This window comes from Astatotilapia calliptera, chromosome 10 (genome assembly GCF_900246225.1).
Source record: "Astatotilapia calliptera chromosome 10, fAstCal1.2, whole genome shotgun sequence".
In the NCBI taxonomy this organism is placed as follows: domain Eukaryota; kingdom Metazoa; phylum Chordata; class Actinopteri; order Cichliformes; family Cichlidae; genus Astatotilapia; species Astatotilapia calliptera.
In genome coordinates this window covers 11995058-12005910 of record NC_039311.1, presented here as the reverse complement: position 1 = coordinate 12005910, position 10853 = coordinate 11995058, and the positions used below count along the sequence as shown (strand labels likewise).

Below are 10853 nucleotides of genomic sequence, written 5' to 3'. Positions count from 1 at the left end.
AAAAAAAAAAAATACCAGCAATGCAACTGTATATGGCTAGAATAAAATTCCACGCATCAGATTTAAATGTTTTAATGAGCCTTAATTTCAAATAAGCACACACAAGTCTAAGTAGCAGGGCTACACGCTAAACACCTGGAGACAAGTTACTGAAGCATCAACCCCTCTGCAACCTAAAACAGCTTATATTGGGCTGAACACCTTTTTATCCCACCTACCATGGTAGCATTTAAACGAAAGAGAAAAAAAAGAGACTGTATAAGTATGACTAAAAAGCACGTTTATTGTAAGTGAAAGCTCAACGGGAAAATTTGGTTCGTTCAGCCTCACTCGTTTTAGTTCATGCAGTTTTGAAGGCTGATAATAGAGAAGCCACAAAATCATACTGAGAGCCAATTTGGGTGTCAGTAACCACTGAATACTGTGCATGCAGTTATGACTTGCGAGGCAAGCTGTCATTGCTCTTAATTATTCATGAAACATCATAAATCACAATGAGCACCAACAAAGCCTCACACAAAGGATAAAGTGAGAGATACAACCAGCAATGGGAAAATGAACAACAAAGCTAAGAGAATCATCTTGAAAGGAGGATCTGATGCACAGGCCAGAGCTCATTGCTGGAGGTAAATTATCTTCATCTCTCTGTCTGTTGTTCATACATAATAGTGATGAGAAACTATTTCTGTTATTGGAAAGGTTTAAAGAATAGCAGGCAATCCAGGTTTGGAGGTTGCCGTTTCCCAGAGGATGAATGTAGGCTGACTGTCCATCTCATAGTCGGACAATGGGGTTAACAGAGAAAACTGAGGCGCTGCACTTAGCGAATGCCTTTTCTGCCCAGGAACCGCAGAACTGCGTAGTTGTAGGTGGTGGCAACCAGATACAGGAACTAGAGTGAGTGGAAGAATTAATGAAATGAAAAAAATAATCAGCTTCTACACATAAACGAGTACTGTAAGCATTTTTTTTGCAAGCAGACAATGAATATTCATTTGTCTCCAAGAGGAGAAGTGATCAGTATAATGCTTTAATCATCCAAGATAGAAAGCAAACTTTAATAGTCATCTCTGACTGTGTGTAGTCACGAACAGAGTTTTGGTTTAGAGAAATCCACACGTTGAAAATTCATTTATTTCTGCTCAATACAAACAAGGTGACTGGAATTTTTTTGCGTGAAGATCATAGCATTGAAAACTGACATTGACAATGTGTCGCCGTTCCTCCAAATAATTCACATACTTTGCTGTGTACAGTGTTAATCAGAAGCGGTTCCACTCACAACACCATTCAAAATGATACTTTAAACAGTAAAAGCAGCTCTGTTTCTGGAAACTCATTTTCAAGTGCCTAGATTGAGAAAAAACGTTTATCGGATGTACCAGTGATGGTGTTTTTCCTGCTTCATCATAACATTATATAATATGATAAATGTAGATAATACGATAAAACATATATATCATATTAATGTATGTCCAGGATGAACACTAAAACTGGCCAATCATGCTGTTGTGATGTCACAGCATTGCAATTTAGGGGGGAAAACAATAAAAAGATGCCCGTGTTCAAATATGACCCTCTTGTGGAATAAATGGTAAGCATTTCAAGGGTTTTCTTTATTAATGAATGCAATAAAATATATATATTATCAAGATAGGCTTGCTGCCAGCCAGATTTAGGTTACTTGCATTGGTTTGGTAATGATAGTTTTTAAAGCAATAGCTAACTTCTTGACCTGTGCTAACTGAACTCTCAGAAAATATTGTTGGTCACTGGCAATATTAATCCTTGACAAGCACTATTATGATGACGTAGGAAAAACACCAACACCGCAGAGTGGTTTCATTTCAAAATTTAAATTTGATTCAGCTGTTTAAATGGAGTTAGCTTAAATGTCCTAGAAATAATGCAAAAATAGCTCACCAGTGCTAACAGAGTGATCCCAGCACCGGCAAATGCAGCTATGTACAAGTCATATGTGACATAGAACTGGAAGACATAATAAAAAAAGGTTAGCTTGAAACACATGCAGGGTGTTTAATCAAACTCGTGTGTGTTACTGTGAGCTCTCTCATATGCACGTTGTCCTGCTAATAATTCAAAACAGATTTTATGTCGATTTTGATCAGTGATTTTAATGTGATGATGCCAAAATGCTATATCGAACTGTATAAAGACTCTACTCACTTCACTAGTTTTGCAGATTGCTGCTAAGGTTGTCCCACAAGACTTGCCTGGCATTGCATTCCAAGGAAGCAGACCTTAAATGGAGACATAACATAAGTGAGAAACCTCATACTATGGCTGAATTATGATGAGATTTGATGATCCGTGTATGCTCTGGCTTGCCTGAAGCATGTCGGGGAAACTATAGTGAAGAAATGACCATAAAGGTGTAGTTCTCTTCATTATTTCCTGACTAATATAGCCATCAGTCTAGCAGCCACTACACGGTGATTAATTGCTTTCAAGGGCGCATTAACATTCCCATCAGGGGGACCATGTGGTCAGTAGTTACACGAGCAACGCACCATACTGCCTGGCGTCCATGCAGATCCAGCCATGCTGATTAATGCTGGGGGTTGATTCAGACAGGATGTTGACGGTGTGGCAGGTCTGCTCCATATTGAACAAGAAGAAGACTGGGATAGCACTGAAGGCAAACACCGCCAGCCAGATGAAGGCCAAGATGTACGTCACTATGATGAACTGTTGTAGCAAAAAAGTGCAGCACACAAGGTCACAGAATCGCAACACAGATGCTAATAGATACTTTCTGCGTGATAAATGTGGTGTCATTAAATCTGTAATGAACCATAATTCATGTGGAAATTGCAGAAACAAAGAGCATATTTATTAGACTCAAAACAAGCCAGAATTCAGCATCTCAACAATGTTGACACCTCACATTTCCCCTCCCTCTTCATTTCCTCGCTCCCTCCTCCTCCACCCATGTGCTCACCGTCAGGCTGAGGCAGCGGCCGCACTGGGTACTCCTGAATTCGCCGAAGGTCTGTTTGACAGCACTTGTTGTGTAGAAGCCCTCAGCCAGTAGCAGGATACCATAGAGGAAGAAAAATGAAGCCAGACCATAGATCACGTACTGGAAGTATTTGATACTGGAACAGTCACAGAGAGAAGTCAGTCAATTAGTTAAAACAAAGCAATGCCAGAGACTTAGAAAAAAGAAGCCACAACTGATAGAAGTTATTGAAAAATCACTCACAAAGAGGCCATGACCACATAGTCCTGAATGTTGCGGGCAAAGTAAGTCTCAACGAGGACTTCGGTTTGGGTCAGCGCTTCGTGCCCGCAGCCACAAAATAATGCCATGCCAGCATAGCACAGCAAGGTGGCCACCAGGGATGGGTAGGGCACTGCCCCAATGCACCGGATACAGCAATCATAGCAACCTGAGGGGGCATAATATATCAGCACACAGGCGGCACACACCGCACATATAACCACACAGCACATCTATGCCACAGTGGGGGACTCTTTCACCCAGTGGGGGAGCTATGAAAAAGGCCTCCCTTTGTCTGAAAATCCATGAGCATACACCAAAACCCCAACAACAGGCAAGAAAGCAAAAGAAAAAGACCAAGAAAAAAAAAGAAGATAAATTAGACAGCAGTGACAAACAAGAGTTCAAGCAGCGTCTCCCAATAAAGCGTCCAAACAAAAGCAGCCAACACGGACTTTATAGCAATCTCACGCACTTCTTCCAGAGCAAGCTGAGCTGTTGAAGCAGGTAGCAAACATCCAAAGTGTTAATAAATGCATTGCCAGAAATGGGATAGAGGAAAGCACCTAAGGCTTTGCAAAGCCAAGGCTGCCTGACCGGAAACATTTGCTGCTTCTGATGCTGTACTCCGCTATAAGAAAGGTTCCAGTGCCAACAAGTGTTGTACAGAGCTCTCTACAAGGTATTGCTACTGTAAAATAAGCCTCTCAGCGCTGACTTCATCCAGTATGTGAAAGCTCAAATGCTTGTGCCAACACCTCACAGCTCTGCTCTTACTAAATCTGGTCCAGCCCTCTTTGTCCAGTGGTCACAGGCGTCACCAGGCGATTGAGGGATGGTGGTGAAACGCTGGCTTCAGGGGGCCCAAAGAAAGAGCATCTCTTTGTGGCAGCAGATACAATATCCATTGTATCTGCCATGATTGGGAAGGAACAAAGGCCAGTGATGTCAAACAAAGACCATGGTGCCACAATACACACATATAACGTAATGGCGGAGGGGTCACCGGGACCGTCTCTCCACCACTGCCAATGTCACTACTCAGGGCCTCCTCCCTCCACAGCTGGCTGAGACTGGTACCATGGCACCGAGTGTCAATGTCGGTGGGGGCCGGGTTCAAGTGTTTAAAGAGTGGGTGGAAGCATTATGAAGGAGAGGGGCAATTTGAATATCTTCACTACAACAACAATAGCAAGCCCAACTCAAAATTAGTTAGGCCCAAACATCCCCAAACATGTCTATTTCTGCATTCATCTTTTGCAAGATCTTTTGGTTTTTAGTTGGAAGGAAGAGAAACTGTGAGTTAAACAAACTGTTACTAAAATATAAATAGTAACAGCAGGAAGACTGTTAGTCCCAAAAATGATAGCGCCTACGGACGCCCACGCTTAATCTGTGCCCGGCTGCAGCAGTAGTTGTATTGATAGAATAATAAACGCCACAAAAGCCTCAGTTTGAATTTCAGTGCAAAGTGCATCAGTGCATTTGCAGCAGATGTCAGGTAATTACTGAAATCTCCAAAGCTGCTTCAAAAAAAACCCAAACAAACATGCAGAATTTCACTCAGAGGCTATTTGCAAGTGAGAACATGTTTAGCAGAAGTTGTTTGCGTCCACAATTCTCTTGGAAGTGTGACAAAATATGCCCGTGACACATGTGGGAGTATTTGACCTCTTTCACATGAGTGACCTGGCATGGCTTTGGCATGATGAGAGTTGCTGCCCAGCTCTGTCATGCCACTCTGATTCCACTCTAGTTTACTGCTGAAAGAGATTAGAGCAGGTGACAAGAAGGTAAATAATCCTGGCAGCGTGCACGTGTTTTTCTTTTTGGTCTTTTGAAATCACCATCATATGTTAACCTGCATCATGTGTTAGAATCAAGGGGCAAAAAGGGAATTAGTGGTAAATCAAAAAATGGGTCTAGAAATGCTTTTGATGAATTAAAACAGAGGATTAATTTGCAGCAATTCTTCCCTCAGACTTGATATCAAAGGACATCAAAGGTAACATTAGTACTGGTTATTGAAATAGACTTTTTAAAAAAATTTTTTTTATAAATCCCATCAATAACAAATGATAAGAACCATTAGAAATTCTGTGCACTCACCCATGTCCGGAAAGAAGTGTCAGGTTATTGAAGTTTTGCTGGGTGGCTTTGTGACTGTGATATGAGGATATGAGAAGTTATTCGCCGCCACCCCTATATGAATCTAACTCGCGCTTTTGTCTCATCAACAATAGATAGACCACATCTCCCCGAGTCACATCTTAAAGTCACAAAGACCCATTTCAGCTGCCAGTCATTATTTAAGGAGCCACGGGGAACAGAGAGTGGGCCAAATATTCTAACACGAACTTTCATCTTGGTATCTTCTTCCTTTTACAGCATTTTCATTTCTTTTCTTTCCCTGATTCTATCATAACATATGTGGGTAATTTAATAAACATGCCAGCTTTTACATGCACACTTTACACTTTTAAGCATTCAGTAAAATAACAACTCAGCTATTCTGCGATCTACATTTTTTTTTCTACATGTTTTTATCTCTTTACACACGCTTTTGATAAGTCATCTGTTTATTGCACACACCCCATGTCAGACATCAGCACCACAGGTAACAGGTCTCGTGGCTTATAAGTCCATTTGTGCAGAACACTTAAAGATAAGAAGCACGCACAGACAGAAGAGGAAAATAAATCTAAACCTCAGTGACTGACATTGACGAAGTTGAGTAACAAGGGTGACATTGATGGTTGGGTCCAGCTGCTGTCCTCCTTCCCTCCCTCCCTCATGTTTGACCCAGTTGATGTCAAAGCTGGGTTCACTACAAAGGCGCCAGTGTGCAGCAGGAGAAAACACCATGCTTTTTTTTTTTTTACGAGAGAGTGAAAATCCTCACCCTCCTTTCATTTGCCATTTAAAGCACACAGTGCACAAGTAGACGTAATCAAATATCATCATCAAAAGACACAAATGATCACACTATTATATCACATTTAATTACCAGGAATTAAAAAGGGAATGCTTTAATTATTTTGGAGAAACAGCACTTTATATTATTATACAGTTATCTATCCATCCATTCGCTTCTGCTTATCTAGGGGGTGCTGGAGCCTATCCCAGCTGTCATAGGGCGAGAGGCGGGGTACACCCTGGACAGGTCGCCAGTCTGTCGCAGGGTAACACACAGGGACAGACAACCATTCGCACTCACATTCACACCTATGGGCAATTCAGATTTTCCAATTAACCTATCCCCACAAAGTACATGTCTTTGGACTGTGGGAGGAAGCCGGAGTACCCGGGGAGAACCCACGCAAACCTCACACAGAAAGACCCTGCTGATGGTAGAATTGAACTCAGGACCTTCTTGCTGTGAAGCAACAGTGCTAACCACCATGCCACCGTGCTGCCTATACAGTTATCTAGTTGTATTAGTTATTGGGACTGCTAGAGATGCAGTGCAATTTTTACCAACTCACCGGATCCTGTAAAAAGCTGGAGGGACTGCTGTGTTCCCGACCCAAAAAATAAATAAAAAAATCACTCCTCCTCAGACAGTTCCTTCAAATATAATCGGCTTCTGGATGCTGAAATTGTTTGGTTTAACTTTCCATTCTGCAACCTTTCTCAAAGCAATTACAGATCAAGTGATTTGTTTAGAAAGGATTCATGACACTGGCTCTGATACACTTAAAGTGCAGGGAAGTGACGCCTTTGAAGTCTCTAAGAAGACATATGAGAGAATGTGAAAGAGAGACAGACAAGAAGCATTAATTAACCTCTGTACTGCATATGAGTGTGTACAATGGCTGTCAGCTTTGCTTAATGTTGACAATCAAAGGACGGGGATTAGGTAGGGGGACTGGATTTAGACGCTTGCTGTCTTGGGTGGCATGAAAAGAGACTTTATTAATAAACTGCATTCCACAAAGCTGATGCAGATGGTGGCCGGTGATGTTACCATAGATCATATGATAAATTATTCGGTAGCAGTTAATAAGTCTGCGTAACAGCCTCTGGTTAATGCATGAACTGATATTTTAAGCAAACATATTACTGCCCAAGCGTTCAGCTAACGTGCAAATGTTATAAAGGCTATTTTGCATAATCACATAGGAAATTGTAGCTATATTATTATTGGTCCTACTCTGCAGGGTATGTTAAAATAATGCAATGTAGGCCTATGAGACAGTGTAATTGATATGACACTTTTATAACTGACTGCCTAGGATAGATACACTTGCCAGTATTTACACACTGAACATGGTAATATGCATGTTTATATAGAGGGAGTGGAGAAGTGCCCTGTAAAAGTATTTACATAATCTCTTATCACCGTTGTCATAATGTGTGTCGTGTTATCTTATGAAAAAACCAAACAAACAGCTCTCAAACAAACAAACAAGCACTTGGAGGAGAAAAACAAGTCAGGCTCAGTCGGGAGTGACTTCAGTGCCAAAGGCCTCCTGTGGCGAGGGTTAAATTATTTATTTTCCCAGATGCTGAAGTAAGGATGGACTAAGCTTCCCTCCATGTTTGTTTGATTATCTTTAGTGATCTCAGACTCTTTCAGCTGGGTATTTGGGATATGAAACCAGCCAGTGTGTTTTAACATGATTAAAAGATGAAGCCTAAAACAGCAGCAGTAGCAGGAACACCTAAGGAAACATGACGACTGTAAGGAATGTGTTGGTGGTTTTTCTAAAGGTGTGTACCAAGCAAAGAAGATGAAAAGATGAGATCTGGATAATTTTAGTATTCTCAACGCTCCACATGCTGGACAAAAGTGCCAATTCATCAGTCAGTGTCTGATGACTACTGGCTGCATTGCCATAGTGTTTGATAGCGAACGCTAGATACAATCATAATCTGTATATAAATGATGGATGTAGATCTGATCATTTATACAGTGCACAATGTGTTACACTCAAGATAACTTCTGTGTATTAGTGCAATAGCTCTTGGCTCTCTAGTGTGGTGTCTTTTGTGTTATTTCTGGCATTGCTGTTCATGCTCTGTAAAGATATGCTCTTATATAGATGTCAGGAGTTTATAAACAGTGTCCTGTGGCTATCATGTTGGACCTCTGGTGAGTTCACAACATCCCAATGGACATAACAAGACCTCCAGGCTCACCATAGGTTGTTTTGGGGTCTGCCAAGCAATGAAGGTGCCATAAAGAGAGGAAGGCAGAAGCAGGGCTGCCAGGCGGATCTATACACAAAGCCACATGGGTGTATTCAAACATCAGGGATGCATACAGCACTGTGACCCTTCCACAGTTGGGTCTGTCAGACCATCTTTGATTACTCCTTCCCCTAGCACGCAGCCCTCAGGAAAAAACAAAGCCACACATAATGATCATCAAAACCTCCCCAGAGGGCTCTATCACTGAGCTACAGGACTGCTTTGCACACACTAAATGGGAAATTTTTCAAATATACACAAACTGTGCTGCATCTCCACCTGTGTTATTAAGCACATCAGCGTTTTTTCTGACAAGAAACCCTGGATAACTAAGGAAGTCCAGTCTCCCTTGAGGACTGAATGATCTAGCCCTCATGTCCGTTCGAAGACAAGATTGAAAAGTGGCATCAATCAGGCCAAACAGGACTGTAAGAGGAAAATTGAGGTCCACTTTACTGACAATAAACTCAGGCAGGCTTGGCAGGACACACATCACTAATCACAAGGACAGCAATCTCAAACTCAACAACATGAACACTTCCCTGGTAGAGGAGGTAAGCTGCTTTGCTGGCTTTGAGGTTAAAAGACCCAGTTTGGGCCCTCCATCTACACCTACTACCACTGTACAGGAGTGTGATGTGAACCTCATGTTTAGATTGGTAAACCCAAGGAAGGCTGAGAAAAGCTTCTAGCTCAGACAAGGTACCCAACAAAGTGCTCAAGGCGTGTCCCAGTCCAGACCTCAGCATTTTTCACCACTACATCTTTAACCCTTGCACAAATCATTATCCCACCTTGCTTGAAGTCATCTGTCATCAATCCAGACTCAAGGAAAGCTTCTGACTCCCTCACTAACTACAGGGAGACCTGTTGCCCTAACATCTACAATCCTGAAGTGCTTTGAAGGGCTGGTATCAAATCACATCAAAGCCTGTCTTCCACTGACTCTTGACCCACATCACTATGCTTACAAAGTGAACAAATCCACAGAGGATGCCATTGCGACAGCTCTCCACTCCACCTTGAATCATCAAATGAATCAAAACATGTGAGGATGCTCTATGTTGACTATAACTCAACATTAACAGCATCACGCCATAGAGCCTGATCAAGAAGCTGGCTGAGTTTAGTCTTTCCTCTCCTACCAAACACTGCACCTCAGTCCATCCCATTAAAACCATTATTAAATTTGCTAATGTCACCACACTAGTGGGACTCATATGAGCGGCAGATGACTCTCTCTACAGGGCTGAGGTCCATCAACTGGTCATGTGGTGTTCAGCAAACAATCTTGCAAAAGAAAACAAAATAAATCATAGACATCACGAAGAGCAGAGGCTCGCTCGGTCATCAGTGGAGACTCTATTGAGAGGGTCCATGTTTTTAAATTTTTTGGGACCTTTATTTCCAACAATCTCACCAGGCCTCCCGCAGTGCAGGACATTAAAAAGGCTATCCAAAGAAAGTACAAAAGATCACTGGCTGTATCCCCTCTATGGAAGAGACTGCAAGAGAGAGATACCTCTCAAGAGCCTTCAGGATCACTAAAGAAACCTTCCACCAGGTCACTTGCTGTTTGACCTGCTTAGACCCTACATGTCCAACATGAGTTTTTCTCTATGTGTAAACATTGTTCTAAATTAAACATTATTATTGTGAGGCAATTGGACTCATTCGTATTCATAAATATTTATTGTCTTCTCCTGAAAGGGTTTGGTTCACTGTGTAAAAACTGTTTTTTTGTGTGAATGTCTTTGTTGGCAGAAATATCTATCTATCGCCTTAATTTCTTGTATTAGATATTGCAATGACAATAAAAGGCAATCTGATTCTGATTCATAGATTGGACATAGATGGACTTAGACACCATGGCATGGTTTGTGTCTCCACTGTGGTGTATGGAGAGATTTTTCTTTCCGAGGATCTCTTCTTTCTAAGAATCTCTCCTTTCTCCTTTAATTAGTCATTAATGTGTGGCTCTTTTCCACAGTGTTTCTCTTGTCCTGTCGCCTCACACCCCCAACCGTTCACAGCAGATGGCTGCCCCTCCCTGAGGCTGGATCTGCCAGAGATTTCTTCCTGTTGAGAGGGAGTTTTTCCTTCCCACCAACACTAAGTGTTTGCTCATAATTGGATTGTCTGATTTTTGTGATTTTCTCTTTAGTATTGTAGCACCTTTACAATATAAAGCACATTGAGACAACAGTTTTTGTGATTTGGCGCTATATAAATAACACTGAATTAAATTGAACAGACACTTGGAATGCAAAACGGAGCAAAATGGAAATAATGTTTTATTCAATTAGAGTCAAAACAAGTGAGTGAACCCAAAAACTCAGTAGGAGTTATTACATATGTCAAAGCTAAAGGCTGTTTTCTCATAGACCTCTATAGGGCTGGAAGTGTTTTCACAGAC

At 41.6% G+C, this 10853-nt stretch overlaps 1 protein-coding gene across 2 annotated transcripts; it reads right to left on the bottom strand.

Annotated features, from left to right (window-relative positions):
* Nucleotides 1-56: 56 nt before the first annotated feature.
* On the bottom strand, nucleotides 57-5496 carry plp1b (proteolipid protein 1b). 2 transcript variants are annotated; one of them, XM_026181976.1, is made up of 7 exons: nucleotides 5354-5496; nucleotides 3227-3413; nucleotides 2963-3119; nucleotides 2532-2709; nucleotides 2188-2261; nucleotides 1924-1989; nucleotides 57-892 (listed from the first exon to the last, which is right to left on the bottom strand). In XM_026181976.1, exons 1-7 carry the CDS (start codon nucleotides 5355-5357, stop codon nucleotides 821-823), a joined length of 738 nt encoding a protein of 245 aa, XP_026037761.1. In that variant the 5' UTR covers nucleotides 5358-5496; the 3' UTR covers nucleotides 57-820. The 2 variants fall into 2 exon arrangements, with proteins under 2 accessions (XP_026037761.1, XP_026037760.1); XM_026181975.1 differs by lacking the exon at nucleotides 5354-5496 and adding an exon at nucleotides 3811-5266.
* Between the last annotated feature and the right edge of the window lie 5357 nt (nucleotides 5497-10853).

Coding starts and splice junctions, on each gene's coding strand:
- plp1b (XM_026181975.1), bottom strand. CDS start 3,850: ATGTTTCCGGTCAGGCAGCCTTGGCTTTGCAAAGCCTTAG. Junction 1,990..2,187: donor CAATCTGCAAAACTAGTGAA/GTGAGTAGAGTC, acceptor TATGTCTTCCAG/TTCTATGTCACATATGACTT. Junction 893..1,923: donor GGATCACTCTGTTAGCACTG/GTGAGCTATTTT, acceptor CACTCACTCTAG/TTCCTGTATCTGGTTGCCAC.